The sequence below is a fragment of the Salarias fasciatus genome, chromosome 15 (genome assembly GCF_902148845.1).
Source record: "Salarias fasciatus chromosome 15, fSalaFa1.1, whole genome shotgun sequence".
Classification (NCBI taxonomy): Eukaryota; Metazoa; Chordata; class Actinopteri; order Blenniiformes; family Blenniidae; genus Salarias; species Salarias fasciatus.
The window spans coordinates 90,900-111,748 of record NC_043759.1 but is presented as its reverse complement, the minus strand read 5'-3'; the positions used below and the strand labels follow the sequence as shown (position 1 = coordinate 111,748).

The following is a 20,849-nucleotide window of genomic DNA, read 5'->3' as shown; positions in this document are numbered from 1 at the left end:
CTGCAGAGCTCGAGGCTCCAGCATCCGGCTGACGGCCGCTGCCGAAGTCCAGGACGAGGCTCACTCGCCTGGGATTTACTGAGTTTCCGGCTCTGGCGGCCCCCGCGAACATCCAGCGGCGGGATCCCCGCTAAAAGCCGCATTTCTCGGCCGCAGTCCGCAGCGTGGAGTCGCAGCGGCGGCGCGCGGACCGGCCTGCTCTCACTTCCGCACTGCCGAACCGCACGTCTGTGGTGTCGCACATTCCACCGAAAATCACGGATTGTCAAGGGGCACGTGCCGCTCAGGGGACCCGCTGTAGGCCGAACTGGAGACCGGACCAAGCCTGTCCGGAACCTCTGTGGCTGAGCGCCCGACCGCTCCTCGCCGCGCGGGAAAGAGCGCGTGAACCTTATTTGTGCGGTATTTTGAACGGAGTCTGGTGTGACGCGGCGGACTGATCGGACCGGGATCTCCTTGGAAACGGTTAGTGACACCGCGCGCCCCCACCCGCCGCCCCCTCTTCTCTTCAGGGATGCTCAGTCCTGAGATCCGCAGCCTGCGCTCCCACTAGCTCCAGCACGGCGCGCACCGGCTCCCGTGAGCAGATGTATCCGGGCAGGATGGCTCTGAACCCGGCCGGCCTGTGGCGCGGCCCGCCGGAGGAGCCGGACGAGCTGGAGCTGCTGGAGGCGCTGGCCTTCACCGAGACCCCCATCCGCAGGAGCCTGAAGGTAGGAGGACACACACACACACACACACACACACACACACACACACACACACACACACACAATAATCCTCCTATAATAAGGTGCATTAGAAGGAGGATCTCAGAACCGGGCCTTCTGGACTCAGGTGGTTCAGCTGGATGTGAAGTGAGAGAGGTGAGGTGGTGTGTGTGTGTGTGTGTGTGTGTGTGTGTGTGTGGCCTTAAAAAGAACAGAAGAAGAATATGGAACAAAACCAGGAGCCAGTGCAGGGCTGCTCTGATGGTCCGTGCACTTCTCGGCATCGCTCACCCCCACCACCCCCACCCCCACCCCCCGCTCGGCAACTCTCAGGACGGGGCTCTCGTGTCGGGCTCACCGAGGGCGCCGGAGAAACCCGGGCCGGCCCTGAGCCAGTGGAGCAGCTGGAGAACAGGACTGATGTCACACACATGAAGAACACCGTCACACATGGAGAACATCGTAACACATGAAGAACGCCGTCACATATGGAGAACACCGTCACACATGAAGAACACCGTCACACATGGAGAACACGTCACACATGGAGAACATCGTCACACACATGAAGAACACCGTCACACATGAAGAACACCGTCACACATGAAAAACACCATCACACATGGAGAACACCGTCACACACATGAAGAACACCGTCACACATGGAGAACACCGTCACACATAGAGAACACCGTCACACACATGGAGAACACCGTCATACACATGAAGAACACCGTCACACATGAAGAACACAGTCACACATGGAGAACACCGTCACACACATGAAGAACACCGTCACACATGAAGAACACCGTCACACATGGAGAACACCGTCACACACATGAAGAACACCGTCACACATGAAGAACACCGTCACACATAGAGAACACCGTCACACACATGGAGAACACCGTCACACACATGGAGAACACCGTCACACACATGAAGAACACCGTCACACATGAAGAACACCGTCACACATGGAGAACACCGTCACACACATGAAGAACACCGTCACACATGAAGAACACCGTCACACATGAAGAACACCGTCACACATGGAGAACACCGTCACACACATGAAGAACACCGTCACACATGAAGAACACCGTCACACATAGAGAACACCGTCACACACATGGAGAACACCGTCATACACATGAAGAACACCGTCACACATGAAGAACACCGTCACACATGGAGAACACCGTCACACATGGAGAACACCGTCACACACATGAAGAACACCGTCACACATGAAGAACACCGTCACACATGGAGAACACCGTCACACACATGAAGAACACCGTCACACATGGAGAACACCGTCACACACATGAAGAACACGTCACACATGAAGAACACCGTCACACATGGAGAACACCGTCACACACATGAAGAACACCGTCACACATGAAGAACACCGTCACACATGAAGAACACCGTCACACATGGAGAACACCGTCACACACATGGAGAACACCGTCATACACATGAAGAACACCGTCACACATGAAGAACACCGTCACACATGGAGAACACGTCACACACATGGAGAACACCGTCACACATGAAGAACACCGTCACACACATGAAGAACACCGTCACACATGAAGAACACCATCACACACATGGAGAACACCATCACACATATGAACACCGTCACACATGGAGAACATCGTCACATATGGAGAACATCGTCAAACATGGAGAACACCGTCACACACATGAAGAACACCGTCACACATGAAGAACACCGTCACACATGGAGAACACCGTCACACACATGAAGAACACCGTCACACATGAAGAACACCGTCACACATGGAGAACACCGTCACACACATGGAGAACACCGTCATACACATGAAGAACACCGTCACACATGGAGAACACCGTCACACATGGAGAACACGTCACACACATGAAGAACACCGTCACACATGGAGAACACCGTCACACACATGAAGAACACCGTCACACATGAAGAACACTGTCACACATGGAGAACACGTCACACACATGAAGAACACCGTCACACATGAAGAACACCGTCACACATGGAGAACACCGTCACACACATGAAGAACACCATCACACATGAAGAACACCGTCACACATGGAGAACACCGTCACACACATGGAGAACACCGTCATACACATGAAGTACACCGTCACACATGGAGAACACCGTCACACATGGAGAACACCGTCACACACATGGAGAACACCGTCACACATGAAGAACACCGTCACACACATGAAGAACACCGTCACACATGAAGAACACCGTCACACACATGGAGAACACCATCACACACATGAACACCGTCACATATGGAGAACACCGTCACACATGGAGAACATCGTCACACATGGAGAACATCGTCACACATGGAGAACATCGTCACACACATGAAGAACACCGTCACACATGAAGAACACCGTCACACATGGAGAACACCGTCACACACATGAAGAACACCGTCACACATGAAGAACACCGTCACACACATGAAGAACACCGTCACACATGAAGAACACTGTCACACATGGAGAACACCGTCACACACATGAAGAACACCGTCACACATGAAGAACACCGTCACACATGGAGAACACCGTCACACATGGAGAACACCGTCACACACATGGAGAACACCGTCACACACATGGAGAACACCGTCATACACATGAAGAACACCGTCACACATGGAGAACACCGTCACACACATGGAGAACACCGTCACACATGAAGAACACCGTCACACACATGGAGAACACTGTCACACACATGAAGAACACCGTCACACACATGAAGAACACCGTCACACACATGGAGAACACCGTCACACATGGAGAACACCGTCACACACATGAAGAACACCGTCACACACATAAAGAACACCGTCACACATGAAGAACACCGTCACACACATGGAGAACACTGTCACACAGCGAGAACACTGTCACACACATGAAGAACACCGTCACACACATGGAGAACACCGTCACACACATGAAGAACACCCTCACACACAGGAGAACACCGTCACACACAAAGAACACCGTCACACACAGGAGAACACCGTCACACATGAAGAACACCCTCACACACAGGAGAACACCATCATGCACATGGAGAACACGTCACACATAATGAAACACTGTCACACATAAAGAACAGCGTCACACACGAGGACGATGGTACTTTACATGGACCTTCATGGTGATTAGGATGGTTTCAGTATTGCAGTTAAGTTTTCAATGAGTGTGACGAAGATGAAGGTGATGATGACTGTGGTGAGTCACTGGGAGGAAGAGGAGGAGGAAGAGCAGCAGCAGCATAGAGGAGGAGGAGGAGGAAGAGGAGGAAGAGGAGGAGGAGGAAGAGGAGGAGGAAGAGCAGCAGCAGCATAGAGGGGGAGGAGGAGGAGGAAGAGGAGGAGGAGGAAGAGGAGGAGGAAGAGCAGCAGCAGCATAGAGGGGGAGGAGGAAGAGGAGGAGGAGGAGGAGGAGGAAGAGGAGGAGGGGGAGGAGGAAGAGGAGGAGGAGGAGGAAGAGGAGGAGGAGGAAGAGGAGGAAGAGGATGAGGGGGAGGAGGAAAAGGAGAAGGAGGAGGAAGAGGAAGAGGAGGAGGAAGAGGAGGAGGAGGAGGAAGAGGAGGAGGAAGAGGATGAGGAGGAGGAGGAAGAGGAGGAGGAGGAAGAGGAGAAGGAGGAGGAGGAGGAAGAGCAGCAGCCTGCTTCAGTGTGACTCAGAGATTCAGACGAACCGTTCAGGAGAACGTAGAACGGAGAACACGGGCCAGTCCTCTTCAGTTCCGTGTTGCGACTCGCTGGATTTTCTCTTCTGCTCCAAAACCAAACTGCAGGAGGTGAAATAAGTTCACCCTTCTTTCCCATGGTGCACCGGGGCGCTGGCCGGCCGGGCTGTGGCTGGCTGGGAGGCGGCCTTTGAACGCCGTCTGTCAGTCAGTGAGCAGAATGTAGGAACCGACGGCGTCGGACGGCCGCCGCAGATTCGACGTGGAAATGGTGACGTCAGGCGAGAACGTTCCTCGCGTTTTTTCGTGGTAAATGTGAGGTTGTTGCGGGGATTATTGGCCCCGCAGGTTCAGCGGCAGATGGCTGATTAATGCGTGAATTATGCGATCGCATGAAGGCGTTTTTCTGGAGGGCCTAAATTGAACTGTGACCTTTCTGACCTCCAGATAAACCTGGAGTTTGTCGTAGAGCCTGAGCCGGGCAGGCGCCCTCTGCTGGCCGGAACAGGAACGTTGATTCTGTGGAGGTCACCGGGACGCCGGCCTGTGCTGACGGTTCTGCTGTCTGTTCCGGGAGCGCCGGCGTCTGTCCTGGAAGACGGACCGTTTCCTCCGGCTGTCCTCTGCGCCGTGGACAGATGTCATCAATGAGATCTGTCCACTTCTGTTTTCCGTCTCAGTCCACTGCTCAGGTGGTTCCTCTGAGGACCCAGCAGGTGTCTCGCTCTGACCCCTCTCTCCCCGGTGTGTCGCTGCCTCCTGACCTTTTAGTCAGAACTCCTGCTGAGCTTCTCTCCTTCTTCTCTTTAGTTTGCACAATAATTCTGGACTCAGTTGCCCCCCTCGAGTCCAAGTGCCCCAAATCTCAGACCTCACCACGGCTAAATGCCTCCAACCTGCCCTCAGGCGCAACTGCAGCCTCGCCGAGCGCAAATGGAAGAAGGCCAGGAGGCCAGGAGGTCAGGAGGCCAGGAGGCCAGGAGGCCAGGAGGCCAGAAGGCCAGGAGGCCAGAAGGTCAGGAGGCAAGAAGGCAAGAAGGCAAGAAGGCCAGGAGGCCAGGAGGCCAGAAGGTCAGGAGGCAAGAAGGCAAGAAGGCCAGGAGGCCAGGAGGCCAGAAGGTCAGGAGGCAAGAAGGCAAGAAGGCAAGAAGGCCAGGAGGCCAGGAGGCCAGAAGGTCAGGAGGCAAGAAGGCAAGAAGGCCAGGAGGCCAGGAGGCCAGAAGGCCAGAAGGCCAGAAGGCAAGAAGGCCAGGAGGCCAGGAGGCCAGAAGGTCAGGAGGCAAGAAGGCAAGAAGGCCAGGAGGCCAGGAGGCCAGAAGGTCAGGAGGCAAGAAGGCAAGAAGGCAAGAAGGCCAGGAGGCCAGAAGGCCAGAAGGCAAGAAGGCCAGAAGGCCAGGAGGCAAGAAGGTCAGGAGGCCAGGAGGCCAGGAGGCAAGAAGGTCAGGAGGCCAGGAGGCCAGAAGGCAAGAAGGTCAGGAGGCCAGGAGGCCAGGAGGCCAGAAGGCAAGAAGGCCAGGAGGCCAGGAGGCCAGGAGGCAAGAAGGCCAGAAGGCAAGAAGGTCAGGAGGCCAGGAGGCCAGAAGGTCAGGAGGCCAGGAGGCAAGAAGGCAAGAAGGCCAGAAGGCCAGGAGGCCAGGAGGCCAGGAGGCCAGGAGGCCAGGAGGCCAGGAGGCCAGGAGGCAAGAAGGCAAGAAGGTCAGGAGGCCAGGAGGCCAGAAGGTCAGGAGGCCAGAAGGCCAGGAGGCCAGGAGGCCAGGAGGCCAGGAGGCCAGGAGGCCAGGAGGCCAGGAGGCCAGGAGGCCAGGAGGCCAGAAGGCAAGAAGGCCAGGAGGCCAGGAGGCCAGGAGGCAAGAAGGCAAGAAGGTCAGGAGGCCAGGAGGCCAGAAGGTCAGGAGGCCAGAAGGCCAGGAGGCCAGGAGGCCAGGAGGCCAGGAGGCAAGAAGGCAAGAAGGCCAGGAGGCCAGGAGGCCAGGAGGCAAGAAGGCAAGAAGGCCAGAAGGCCAGGAGGCCAGGAGGCAAGAAGGTCAGGAGGCCAGGAGGCCAGGAGGCCAGAAGGCAAGAAGGTCAGGAGGCCAGGAGGCCAGGAGGCCAGAAGGTCAGGAGGCCAGGAGGCCAGAAGGCCAGAAGGTCAGGAGGCCAGGAGGCCAGAAGGCAAGAAGGCCAGGAGGCCAGGAGGCCAGAAGGCCAGAAGGTCAGGAGGCCAGGAGGCCAGAAGGCCAGAAGGTCAGGAGGCCAGGAGGCCAGGAGGCAAGAAGGCAAGAAGGTCAGGAGGCCAGGAGGCCAGAAGGTCAGGAGGCCAGAAGGCCAGGAGGCCAGGAGGCCAGGAGGCAAGAAGGCAAGAAGGCCAGAAGGCCAGGAGGCCAGAAGGCAAGAAGGTCAGGAGGCCAGGAGGCCAGGAGGCAAGAAGGCAAGAAGGTCAGGAGGCCAGGAGGCCAGAAGGCCAGAAGGTCAGGAGGCCAGGAGGCCAGGAGGCAAGAAGGCAAGAAGGTCAGGAGGCCAGGAGGCCAGGAGGCCAGAAGGCAAGAAGGCCAGGAGGCCAGGAGGCCAGGAGGCAAGAAGGCAAGAAGGCCAGAAGGCCAGGAGGCCAGAAGGCAAGAAGGTCAGGAGGCCAGGAGGCCAGGAGGCCAGAAGGTCAGGAGGCCAGGAGGCCAGAAGGCCAGAAGGTCAGGAGGCCAGGAGGCCAGAAGGCAAGAAGGCCAGGAGGCCAGGAGGCCAGAAGGCCAGAAGGTCAGGAGGCCAGGAGGCCAGAAGGCCAGAAGGTCAGGAGGCCAGGAGGCCAGGAGGCAAGAAGGCAAGAAGGTCAGGAGGCCAGGAGGCCAGAAGGTCAGGAGGCCAGAAGGCCAGGAGGCCAGAAGGCAAGAAGGTCAGGAGGCCAGAAGGCCAGGAGGTCAGGAGGCCAGGAGGCAAGAAGGCAAGAAGGTCAGGAGGCCAGGAGGCCAGGAGGCCAGAAGGCAAGAAGGCAAGAAGGCCAGAAGGCCAGGAGGCCAGAAGGCAAGAAGGTCAGGAGGCCAGGAGGCCAGGAGGCCAGAAGGTCAGGAGGCCAGGAGGCCAGAAGGCCAGAAGGTCAGGAGGCCAGGAGGCCAGAAGGCCAGGAGGCCAGGAGGCAAGAAGACCAGGAGGCCAGAAGGCAAGAAGGTCAGGAGGCCAGGAGGCCAGAAGGTCAGGAGGCCAGAAGGCCCGCCCCCCCACGCTTCCCTTCAGATGCTCCGCAGCTCCCCAACAGACGACCGTCCAGCTGGAAAAATACCAAGTCAGCACATCTCAGCTCTGATTTCCTCAAACTGTCACAAACCCGGGTCACAACCCCCCCCCCCCCCCCCCCCCCCCCCCATCAGCAACCTCCTCACAGCTTGAGTCCGTCTCCCTGGCCTCCCTCTCTGCTGCAGTCAGACTCCTGCAGCCTTCAGCTGTCCTCTGACTGTCCTCTGACTGTCTGTCCTCTGACTGTCTGTCCTCTGACTGTCCTCTGACTGTCCTCTGACTGTCTGTCCTCTGACTGTCCTCTGACTGTCTGTCCTCTGACTGTCTGTCCTCTGACTGTCCTCTGACTGTCCTCTGTCTGTCCTCTGACTGTCTGTCCTCTGACTGTCTGTCCTCTGTCTGTCCTCTGACTGTCTGTCCTCTGACTGTCCTCTGACTGTCCTCTGTCTGTCCTCTGACTGTCCTCTGACTGTCTGTCCTCTGACTGTCCTCTGACTGTCTGTCCTCTGACTGTCTGTCCTCTGTCTGTCCTCTGACTGTCTGTCCTCTGTCTGTCCTCTGACTGTCCTCTGACTGTCTGTCCTCTGACTGGCTCCCGGAGCCGCTCGTCTCTGCGTCGCCATCATGGCTCCACCTCTCCTGGAGACGCTGGTGTTGTTCGCGAGCGCACCCTGTGCTGACCTGACCAATGAAACGCAGCGAACAAACCCCGCACCACGTCGGGACGCGCTGTGAAAATGCACAAACGCACCCAAACAATCGCGCTCCGGCGTGCATCTGCTCTCTCTCCGGTATAAACGGCACGGCAACATTTCAACCGGTACACACTTTTACACCGTCACACGGTGTTACCGTATTGGCCTGAATACAAGACGATGTTATTTTTCCAGAGATTCCATCCTCAAAAGTGGGGTGGTGTTATAATCGCGGACTTACGGTAGATGGTCAATACGCATCCGCGCCGCTAGATGGAGCCAAAGTATCAGTGAGCAGAGAGCGAGTGGAGCGATGAAATGAGATCAAATGATCTGATGAAAAATGGCGGATCATCTGGAACAAAGGGGCTGAACGCTGGACAACTGAGCAAACAACAGAGGAGAAGTTATGATACCAACTTTAAACTGATGGTGATCAACGCAGCAGAGTCATCAAACTACTGCCAAGCTGCAGGAGGTCTGGTGGAGCAGAGCCTCGTTCTGATTGGAGAGCACAGAAAAAACACTACAGATGCTAACGCTATGAGAAAAGCTTTCCGTGGTCCTGAGAGACGCTTCAGAGAGACTGATAGAAGGGAGAGTGAATACGTCTCTGAAAGACGGACAGATGGAATGTCCACCACCAGAGCCTGATTCAGCTGAAGGACCTGGACAGTTATTTACATCATTGATGCAGTTTGGACCCCTTGAGGTTCTTATTTGTTGCTTATTGTTTCTTATTTTGAGAAAGAGAATATATTTTTTATTCAATACTGTAGTAACATTTTTTCATTTTATATCTCGTGAAATGTTATCTGTTGTGAGTTTTTTAGTTTATAATAAATAATGCTGTCAGTTTTAATCACATTGATTGCAATTTAATCGCATTGATCGCAATTAATCGTGATTAATTCATGGAAAACTGTCAACAATTAACTTTTTTTGAAGTAGAGATTAATCGCAATGAAGAATCTAATCCTCATAAATCAGTCCCAATGTCAGGAAAAACACTATTATCCTCTCGTTCTTTTCTTTGACCCAGTTGGCAGACCTCAATGGATTAATCACGATTAAAACTGACAGCACTAATAATAAAAAGTTGTTTCATGAGGGACCTTACTGTCCTCAGCATTTTTTTTTCCCACTAAATGATCTTTGAAAAGTAGGGATGGTGTTATAATCGGAGTCGTCTCATATTCAGGCCAATACGGTACACCGTCATCCCGCCCAGCCCGACTCCCAGCTGCTGCCATTTTTAAGAAATAACGACCTCTACGACAGCGGCTCAGTGGTACAGCGGGTCGTGTCATTACCAGAAGGTTGGCGGTTCGATCCCCGCTCCCGCATTCGTAAAACTGTCGTCGTGTCCTTGGGCAAGGCACTTCCCCCGCCTCGCCTCAGTGTGAGAGCAGTGAGAGTGAATGGGTGGAGGTGGGAGGGGCCGACGGCGGCAGGCTGCCCCCCCCAGGACAGCTGTGGCTACAGCAGCAGCTCAGCTCCGCCCGGTGAGGACAGGATGAAGAACGCAGCGCGAAGTCCGAGTGTCCAGAGAACCGCCAAGTAAAACCACTGCTTTATTATTATTATGAAAAATTCCAGTCTGGACTCAGATCTGGCCACAGCACAGAGACCGCCCTCCTGGAGTCCTGAACCACCTGCTCCTAGCTGCAGACTCAGGTAGTCCTGTGGTCCTGGTCCTCCCAGCTGCGGACTCAGGTAGTCCTGTGGTCCTGGTCCTCCTAGCTGCAGACTCAGGTAGTCCTGTGGTCCTGGTCCTCCTAGCTGCAGACTCAGGTAGTCCTGTGGTCCTGGTCCTCCTGGACCTCAGTGGACCACAGGGTCCTGCTGTCTCGCCTCGAACACCTGGACCTCAGAGGTCCAGTCCTGGAGTGTTTCTGTTCCTACTGACTGACAGGAGCTTCTCTGTTCAGCTGGGAGACCTCACCTCTCCTGTGGGGTGCCTCAAGGCTCCATCCTGGGCCCCAGTTTATTTCTCCTGTACTTCCTGCCCTGAGGAGGCATCAGAATAAATATAATATCTCCTCCACGGCTCTGCGTCCAGCTGTTCCGACGACTCTGCTGCTCTCCAGCCTCTGCTGGACTGCAGCCAACTTCCTCAACCTCAACGAGGAGGAGACAGAGGTCAGAGGTCATCGCGTTTGGCAAACCCCCCCAGCTCTTTACCTGGGTCCTCTTGCCATGAAGTCCAAGTCAGCTGTGAGGAATCTGGGTGTGATTTTAGACGGTTCCTTTAAGTTCGAGCAGCAGATCAGCGCAGTGGTCAGAAGAACCTGAGGACCTCGGCAGGGTCACCGCTGACCTTTAGGAGAGGTCAGAGCTGACCTTTAGGAGAGGTCAGAGCTGACCTTTAGGAGAGGTCAGAGCTGACCTTTAGGAGGGGTCAGAGCTGACCTTTAGGAGGGGTCAGAGCTGACCTTTAGGACGGGTCAGAGCTGACCTTTAGGAGGGGTCAGAGCTGACCTTTAGGAGAGGTCAGAGCTGACCTTTAGGAGGGGTCAGAGCTGACCTTTAGGACAGGTCAGAGCTGACCTTTAGGAGAGGTCAGAGCTGACCTTTAGGAGAGGTCAGAGCTGACCTTTAGGAGAGGTCAGAGCTGACCTTTAGGAGGGGTCAGAGCTGACCTTTAGGAGAGGTCAGAGCTGACCTTTAGGAGAGGTCAGAGCTGACCTTTAGGAGGGGTCAGAGCTGACCTTTAGGACGGGTCAGAGCTGACCTTTAGGACGGGTCAGAGCTGACCTTTAGGAGGGGTCAGAGCTGACCTTTAGGAGGGGTCAGAGCTGACCTTTAGGAGAGGTCAGAGCTGACCTTTAGGAGGGGTCAGAGCAGGCCCTGCATGCCTCTGTCCCTTCTCACCTGGATCACTGCAGTCGTCTCGATACCGGTATCGATGAACCCTCCTCCAGCGCCTGCAGCTGGTCCAGAACTGGACTCCTCTCCTGCACCAGGAGCCCAGCTCTCCTCCCCCGGTTCTGGATCCTTCACCGCCCCCTGTCCCCCCTGCCTGGACTTTAGAATCCTCCTCAGAGTCTCGAGACCTCGTCCCCCTCTGTCCTCGGACCTGCTGGTCTTCTCCTCCAGCCTGTCCAGAGTGACGTCCCGGGCCAGCCCCCCTGGCTGGACCCAGGTCCAGGTTCAAACCAGGGGGACAGAGCCTTTCCTGTGGGCCCCCCCTCCCCCCACCCAGCAGCCAGGTCCGGGCAGAGCCAGATTCAGACCCCGCCGTGCCCCTGGGCAAGTTCTTTCAAAGTCCCCCTCTAAGCTAAAACTCTGACGCCTACAACATCCTGAAGCACCTAAAGCCCCCAAAACACACATTTAGAGTCAGAGCAGGAGCAGGAACCCTGGTCTCCGCTGGTCTCCGCTGGTCTCCGCTGGTCTCCGCTGGTCTCCGCTGGTCTCCGCTGGTCTCCGCTGGTCTCCGCTGGTCTCCCCTGGTCTCCGCTGGTCTGTGAGCCTCCGGCTGCACAGAAAGCAACACACTGTCTGACTCAAAGAAAGCAGCCACTCTGAAAACTTCAAGTACGTATAAAAATCTTTATTTGGGTAAACATATAAAGGAGGCTGAATAACAGGGACAGTGATGCTGAAAGCAGTTCAGAACTTTTTGCTTTAATCATTTCATTGCATGTGGACAAAAAAAAAGATAAAATCTGAAATAATCAGCAGTTTGCCTGAAAATGCTCAAAGTGTCTTCATGACCAACATAAAGTCTCACAGCAAGAAAAAGGACGAGTTCAGAATTCTGAGAGCGACAATTATTTTTACATGTCCGTGTTTCTGAAGTGCAGTTTTGCAGTAAATAATAATAATAATAATAACAATCAAGTTAACAGATGTATGGGAAACGCTCATAAGTGCAGACATACAGCCCGTGACATGTGGACCGTTGTTGTTTACAACCAGTTTTTCTGGGTTCAGCCCGGGTCCAGGAGGAACTGGTTCACTTCTTCTCTTTTACTGAAAAACGCTGCATCGCCTCACTGAACACGTCACCCTCGTCCGGCTTTTTCTCACAACATGCAGAGAGAGGCTGCTCTTCAGGCGCCCTTCTTCCTCTGTGGTGTCTGTGTAAAATAAGGTTGAACATGCAAACAGCACCCCTAGTGGCATGAAGTGTAAATGCAGTCATGGCGTCGTGCTATGGACTCTATGCACAACTCAGCCACTTCCTGACCTGCAGGAGGCTCCTCGTTTCCTGTCTTTCATGACAGGACGAGCTGATTACTGCAGGTGTGTCTGTTGTTGTTCCAGAGGTCAGACACACCTGCAGTAATCAGCTCGTCCTGTCATGAAAGACAGGAAACGAGGCGCCTCCTGCAGGTCAGGAAGTGGCTGAGTTGTGCATAGAGTCCATTGAATGCTGAATATTGACTGCATGTAAACGTCACGTCGATGCAGGCCGGGTAGCAGTGGGGCCCCATCAGGTAGGTTCCAGACGTGTCATTGTGAATTATCCGGGGATTTCAAGTTGTGTCGCTGATATCCGCCGTCTGTCGGGGCCCCCCTACCAGCAACTAACCGCTGAGCACTCGGAAAGGGCCCCATGAGGGGGACTTTCCACACGCTGTCGTTGCAGCGTCTAGCGTTGCGCCTTTAATTTGTCATTGAAATTGACTGATGTCAGCCGTCCCTCGGGGCCCCCTTCAGCTCGGGGCCCTAGCCAGTAGCGGCGCCTCTGGCTGGAGAGAAGCAGCTGCTGCTCATTCCGCCTCCATTTAAACAAACAAACAAACAAACAAACAAACAAACAGAAATCCTCGGCAGTGGATTTCACCAGAAGAGGGCCCGGGGGTTTTCATAGCCCACCACCCCCCTGCAGCGACGCCTCTGCTCTGGTTATGCGGCTCCTGCCGTGCGCCCCTGCAGGTCTCGGGCCCCTGCAGGTCTCGGGCCCCTGCTGGTCTCGGGTCCCTGCAGGTCTCGGGCCCCTGCAGGTCTCGGGCCCCTGCTCGTCTCGGGCCCCTGCAGGTCTCGGGCCCCTGCAGGTCTCGGGCCCCTGCAGGTCTCGGGCCCCTGCAGGTCTCGGGCCCCTGCAGGTCCCGGGCCCCTGCAGGTCTCGGGCCCCTGCAGGTCTCGGGCCCCTGGGCAATTGCCCAGTTGCCCTAATGGTTAATCCGGCCTTGGGTCCGGGGGGGTTAAATCCCAGCTGAAGACCTTCCTCTGCTCTGGGGCCTTCAGCTGGTCTGACCTGGTCCTGGTCTGACCTGGTCCTGGTCTGTCCTGGTCCTGGTCTGTCCTGGTCCACATCCTCAGGTTCTTATTAATGTTGACTTTTGCTCCTCTGGTTTCACGGTCTGCTCTGTGAGGAGGTCTCTGGGGGTCTGCAGACCGCCGGGTCCTCTGAGCTGGACCGACTCCGTCCACCGTCTCCTGCTGTCTGTCAGTCCTGCTCCGTCAGGATTCAGCCGCTTCTCCATCGCTGCTGTAGGTTCTTCATGAACTACAGTCAGTAACGCCTTCCGCCTGTAGCTCTGACGGTGTCCTTCGTTCTGACGGTGTCCTCTATTCTGACGGTGTCCTCTATTCTGACGGTGTCCTTCGTTCTGACGGTGTCCTCTATTCTGACGGTGTCCTCTATTCTGACGGTGTCCTCTATTCTGACGGTGTCCTCCATTCTGACGGTGTCCTCTATTCTGACGGTGTCCTCTATCCAGGCGGTGTCCTTCATTCTGACGGTGTCCTTTATTCTGACGGTGTCCTTCGTTCTGACGGTGTCCTCTATTCTGACGGTGTCCTTTATTCTGACGGTGTCCTCCGTTCTGACGGTGTCCTCTATTCTGACGGTGTCCTCTATTCTGACGGTGTCCTCTATTCTGACGGTGTCCTTCGTTCTGACGGTGTCCTCTATTCTGACGGTGTCCTTTATTCTGACGGTGTCCTCCGTTCTGACGGTGTCCTCTATTCTGACGGTGTCCTCTATTCTGACGGTGTCCTTTATTCTGACGGTGTCCTTCGTTCTGACGGTGTCCTCTATCTGACGGTGTCCTTTATTCTGACGGTGTCCTCCGTTCTGACGGTGTCCTCTATTCTGACGGTGTCCTTTATTCTGACGGTGTCCTTCGTTCTGACGGTGTCCTCTATTCTGACGGTGTCCTCTATTCTGACGGTGTCCTTTATTCTGACGGTGTCCTCCGTTCTGACGGTGTCCTCTATTCTGACGGTGTCCTCTATTCTGACGGTGTCCTCTATTCTGACGGTGTCCTCCGTTCTGACGGTGTCCTCTATTCTGACGGTGTCCTCTATTCTGACGGTGTCCTCTATTCTGAAGGTGTCCTCTATTCTGACGGTGTCCTCTATTCTGACGGTGTCCTCTATTCTGACGGTGTCCTTCGTTCTGACGGTGTCCTCTATTCTGACGGTGTCCTCCGTTCTGACGGTGTCCTCTATTCTGACGGTGTCCTCTATTCTGACGGTGTCCTCCGTTCTGACGGTGTCCTCTATTCTGACGGTGTCCTCTATTCTGACGGTGTCCTCCGTTCTGACGGTGTCCTCTATTCTGACGGTGTCCTCTATTCTGACGGTGTCCTCCGTTCTGACGGTGTCCTCTATTCTGACGGTGTCCTCTATTCTGACGGTGTCCTCTATTCTGAAGGTGTCCTCTATTCTGACGGTGTCCTCTATTCTGACGGTGTCCTCTATTCTGACGGTGTCCTTCGTTCTGACGGTGTCCTCTATTCTGACGGTGTCCTCCGTTCTGACGGTGTCCTCTATTCTGACGGTGTCCTCTATTCTGACGGTGTCCTCTATTCTGACGGTGTCCTCTATTCTGACGGTGTCCTCCGTTCTGACGGTGTCCTCTATTCTGACGGTGTCCTCTATTCTGACGGTGTCCTCCGTTCTGACGGTGTCCTCTATTCTGATGGTGTCCTCTATTCTGACGGTGTCGTCCGTTCTGACGGTGTCCTCTATTCTGACGGTGTTCTCTATTCTGACGGTGTCCTCTATTCTGACGGTGTCCTCTATTCTGACGGTGTCCTTCGTTCTGACGGTGTCCTCTATTCTGACGGTGTCCTCTATTCTGACGGTGTCCTCTATTCTGACGGTGTCCTCCGTTCTGTCGGTGTCCTCTATTCTGACGGTGTCCTCTATTCTGACGGTGTCCTCTATTCTGACGGTGTCCTTCGTTCTCACGGTGTCCTCTATTCTGACGGTGTCCTCCGTTCTGACGGTGTCCTCTATTCTGACGGTGTCCTCTATTCTGACGGTGTCCTCCGTTCTGACGGTGTCCTCTATTCTGACGGTGTCCTTCGTTCTGACGGTGTCCTTCGTTCTGACGGTGTCCTTCGTTCTGACGGTGTCCTCTATTCTGACGGTGTCCTTCGTTCTGACGGTGTCCTCCGTTCTGACGGTGTCCTCCGTTCTGACGGTGTCCTCTATTCTGACGGTGTCCTCTATTCTGATGGTGTCCTCTATTCTGACGGTGTCGTCCGTTCTGACGGTGTCCTCTATTCTGACGGTGTCCTCTATTCTGACGGTGTCCTCTATCCAGGCGGTGTCCTTCATTCTGACGGTGTCCTCTATTCTGACGGTGTCCTCCGTTCTGACGGTGTCCTCTATTCTGACGGTGTCCTCTATTCTGACGGTGTCGTCCGTTCTGACGGTGTCCTCTATTCTGACGGTGTCCTCTATTCTGAAGGTGTCCTCTATTCTGACGGTGTCCTCTATTCTGACGGTGTCCTCTATTCTGACGGTGTCCTTCGTTCTGAAGGTGTCCTCTATTCTGACGGTGTCCTCCGTTCTGACGGTGTCCTCTATTCTGACGGTGTCCTCTATTCTGACGGTGTCCTCTATTCTGACGGTGTCCTCCGTTCTGACGGTGTCCTCTATTCTGACGGTGTCCTCCGTTCTGACGGTGTCCTCTATTCTGATGGTGTCCTCTATTCTGACGGTGTCGTCCGTTCTGACGGTGTCCTCTATTCTGACGGTGTTCTCTATTCTGACGGTGTCCTCTATTCTGACGGTGTCCTCTATTCTGACGGTGTCCTTCGTTCTGACGGTGTCCTCTATTCTGACGGTGTCCTCTATTCTGACGGTGTCCTCTATTCTGACGGTGTCCTCCGTTCTGTCGGTGTCCTCTATTCTGACGGTGTCCTCTATTCTGCCGGTGTCCTCTATTCTGACGGTGTCCTCTATTCTGACGGTGTCCTTCGTTCTGACGGTGTCCTCTATTCTGACGGTGTCCTCCGTTCTGACGGTGTCCTCTATTCTGACGGTGTCCTCTATTCTGACGGTGTCCTCCGTTCTGACGGTGTCCTCTATTCTGACGGTGTCCTTCGTTCTGACGGTGTCCTTCGTTCTGACGGTGTCCTCCGTTCTGACGGTGTCCTTCGTTCTGACGGTGTCCTCTATTCTGACGGTGTCCTTCGTTCTGACGGTGTCCTCCGTTCTGACGGTGTCCTCCGTTCTGACGGTGTCCTCTATTCTGACGGTGTCCTCTATTCTGATGGTGTCCTCTATTCTGACGGTGTCGTCCGTTCTGACGGTGTCCTCTATTCTGACGGTGTCCTCTATTCTGACGGTGTCCTCTATCCAGGCGGTGTCCTTCATTCTGACGGTGTCCTCTATTCTGACGGTGTCCTCCGTTCTGACGGTGTCCTCTATTCTGACGGTGTCCTCTATTCTGACGGTGTCGTCCGTTCTGACGGTGTCCTTCGTTCTGACGGTGTCCTCTATTCTGAAGGTGTCCTCTATTCTGACGGTGTCCTCTATTCTGACGGTGTCCTCTATTCTGACGGTGTCCTTCGTTCTGACGGTGTCCTCTATTCTGACGGTGTCCTTCGTTCTGACGGTGTCCTCTATTCTGACGGTGTCCTCTATTCTGACGGTGTCCTCTATCCAGGCGGTGTCCTTCATTCTGACGGTCTATTCTGTCCTGGTTCTGGGACGGTTGGACTTTTGATGGACGTCGTTTATGATCCAGAAGAGTCCAGTTAGAGGAGGATGAAGGACGCGGCAGGGAATCGAACCGTCACCGCCTGGGCCTGGTTCTCCCTCAGAGTAATGGGAGGAATGGAAGTAATGGGAGTAATGGGAGTAATGGGAGTAATGAAAGTGATGGAAGTAATTGGAGTAATGGAAAGTAATGGAAGTGTTTGGAGTTATGGAAGTAATGAGAGGAATGGAAGTAATGGGAGTAATGAGAGTAATGGGAGTAATCGGAGTAATGGAGGTAATGTGGAAGGAATGGGAGTAATAGGAGTAATGGAAGTAATGGGAGTAACGGAAGTAATGGGAGTAATGGAAGTATTTGGCGTAATCAGAGTAATGAGAGTAATGGAAGTAATGGAAGTATTTTGAGTAATGGAAGTAATGGAAGTAATGGGAGTAATGGGAGTAATAGGAGTAATGGAAGTAATGGGAGTAATGGAAGTAATTCGAGTAATGGGTGTAACGTGAGTAATGGAAGTATTTGGAGTAATCGGAGTAATCAGAGTAATGGAAGTAATATGAGTAATGGAAGTAACGGGAGGAACGTGAGTAATGGGAGTAACGGGAGTAATGTGCAAGTAGAGCCAGCAGTGCTGTGGAACGAAGCCAGGGTGGCGGACATCAGGGCAAAAGACAGACGGAACCCGGTGGAACCCCAGGAGGTTCTGAGACGGAACCCGGTGGAACCCCAGGAGGTTCTGAGACGGAACCCGGGGGAACCCCAGGAGGTTCTGAGACGGAACCCGGGGGAACCCCAGGAGGTTCTGAGACGGAACCCGGTGGAACCCCAGGAGGTTCTGAGACGGAACCCGGTGGAACCCCAGGAGGTTCTGAGACGGAACCCGGGGGAACCCTGCAGTCGGAGGTGGACCTTGCTGATGCAGCTCAGGAGGGATCCACCAGCGATCTGATTGGTTCAGGATCTGGTCCTGACAGAGGCTGGGGGCTCTCTCACACACACACACACACACACACACACACACACACACACACACACACACACACACACACACACACACGGTGACGTGTTGCTGCTTCCAGACTGCTGAGGAGATGGACCAGCTGACTGTGGACGAGGACCTGAACGACATGGACAGAGCCGTCCAGCTGCTCAGGTGAGTCCAGCACAGCGTTGTGGACAGAACCGTCCCCTGCTCAGGGGGGACAGCTCAGCACCGTGGACAGAACCGTCCCCTGCTCAGGGGGGACAGAGCTGTCAGGGACACAGGGGAAGGTTGTGTTCTTTTGTTGGCGTTCCTCACTGCTCAGAGTGATGCTGCTGGTTCTGGTTCTGTCTCTGGTTCTGGTTCTGGTTCTGGTTCTGTCTCTGGTTCTGGTTCTGGTTCTGGTTCTCTGTCTGTCTGTGGTTCTGGTTCTGTCTCTGTCTGTGGTTCTGGTTCTCTCTGGGTCTGGTTCTCCGGGACTCTCTCTAGAACAACAGGAAAGTTCCAGAGCAGAACCAGAGCAGAACCGACCCGCTCCTGATGTTCTGCTGTGTTCTGCTGTGTTCTCCTGACGTTCTCCTGGTTCTGTTGGTTCTGCCCCCTAGTGGCCAGGAGGTGCAGCGGCTCAGCGTTCTAGGGAACCTTCCCGGTCTGGTCCGCCAGAATCCGGCAGAGACATTCCGCCGGGTGGTCCCGAAGGTCCGGGTAAGTCTCCGCCGTCTCGGGGACGAAGATTCTCGGTTCTCCGCCTGTGTGTTCTGCACAGACGTCCCCACTGTGGAGAGACGTCCCCACTGTGGACAGTCGTCCCCACGACGTCCCCACTGTGGACAGACACATCAGAGTGTGTCCTAACTAGAAGCCTCAGATGCCTTCTGGAACGCCAGACGCTGCGCTCCGCTGCCGGCCAGCGCAGTCGGCCAGCGCAGTCGGCCAGCGCAGTTGGCCAGCGCAGCCGGCCAGCGCAGTCGGCCAGCGCAGTCGGACGTCCGCAGAGGTCGGCCATCTTACTGGAGGAATCATCACATCGTGTTGATGAGACATGAACCGTTAACGAGCCGTAACTCGCTCAAATTTCAACCGATTTTCAAACGGTTTGATTTGTAATAAACATCAAATCTCTGTTAATGACAAGACAGATGCTTGATGAGCATGGCAGGCCCTAACTATATATCATAAATATATATCATATCCTGAATATTCCTAATATTCTTCATATGAGGCTCCATGTTCAAATCCTGACACTGAGAAATATTTATAGCTCTTTTGAATAATTTAGACAAACCATACATGTCCATATTTTTAGTTTTGTATGGAAACATGTTAAGATGTGGCAGGGCTGCAGTGGAGGCTGAAGATAAACTATTCACCCACCTGAAACTTCAGAAAGACTTAAATCTCATGAACCTCATTATATTGCAGATATTATATTATATTTATTAATATATAACATTAAACAATACAAACATGAAATCGTGCACCAGAAAACACACTGTTAAAAAATATTGAATCAGGCTTTGTAAAATGTATAAAAGGAGCTCAGAAAGTCTCAAGTCAAGTAATGGAATTACAGTCCCAATGTAATTAAGTAAACGAGTAAAAGGCAACTGAGTGAATCTCTTGATCAGTCAGTTTTTCTATAACTCAGAGTCACAGCAGCTGCTGCCTTTCAGTGCTTCAAGATGTTCCACTGAAACATTTCAGTGGAATCAGAGTAGAAACGCTGCGCAGATCTCCAGCCTCACCTTCATCCACAGAAACTCTCAGCCTTCCCGTACCAAGATGGCCGCCCTCTGCGGACGGCGTGGAGCCTGCCGGGAGGCGTCCGGAGCAGGCGCAGTGTCTGCTGAGGGGAGGAGCTCCGCCTTCAGGTCTGGGGACAGAGCTCCAACCTGAGGAGGGAACCGGAGCGGCCGAGGCGAGGCAAGAGGACTGAGGACTGCTTCAGGAACAGCGAGTCCAGACAGGTCTGGCGGGGGTCCAGCATGAGACCCACCACAGACCCAGCAGCCTGTCAGTGGAGGCTGGAGACATCTCACTAGCAGAGGAGCCGAACCATGAGACGTCCTCCTCAGGCCCTCCAGAGACAGCAGCAGCGCCTCACAGTGGAGGAGCGCCAGGTGAGCGGCAGACTGGCCGCGGTGAACCCAGCGAACGCTGCGGCCATGGCGTCTCCGGACACGCCGTCTCCGGACAGGCGCTTCCTGACACCGTCTCCGGACACGCCGTCTCCGGACAGGCGCTTCCTGACGGCGTCTCCGGACACGCCGTCTCTGGACAGGCGCTTCCTGACGCCGTCTCTGGACATGGCGTCTCCGGACAGGCGCTTCCTGACGCCGTCTCTGGACAGGCGCTTCCTGACGGCGTCTCTGGACAGGCGCTTCAGTGCTGGGGGGTCTTCACCAAGATCTCTAACCAGTCCCTGAGTCAGGCCACCGTCCCCTCCTGCCTGAAGTCCTCCATCATCGTCCCCCTCCCCAAGACCAGAACCATCAGCAGTCTAAATGACCGTCCAGCAGCATCAACAGCAGTGACAGCCGTCCTTCACACTGCTCTGTCCACCTGGAGCACGAGGGACCGATGT

At 54.6% G+C, this 20,849-nt stretch overlaps 1 protein-coding gene across 1 annotated transcript in view; it reads left to right on the top strand.

Annotated features, from left to right (window-relative positions):
* The window catches only part of LOC115401841 (serine/threonine-protein phosphatase 4 regulatory subunit 4-like), a 31,461-nt gene continuing 10,612 nt past the window's right edge, over positions 1-20,849 (top strand). The window contains exons 1-3 of the mRNA XM_030110195.1: positions 1-713; positions 18,363-18,436; positions 18,871-18,970. Of these exons, the coding sequence (XP_029966055.1) occupies positions 588-713; positions 18,363-18,436; positions 18,871-18,970 (300 nt within the window). The 5' untranslated portion in view covers positions 1-587. The remainder of the gene's footprint in view (positions 714-18,362; positions 18,437-18,870; positions 18,971-20,849) is intronic.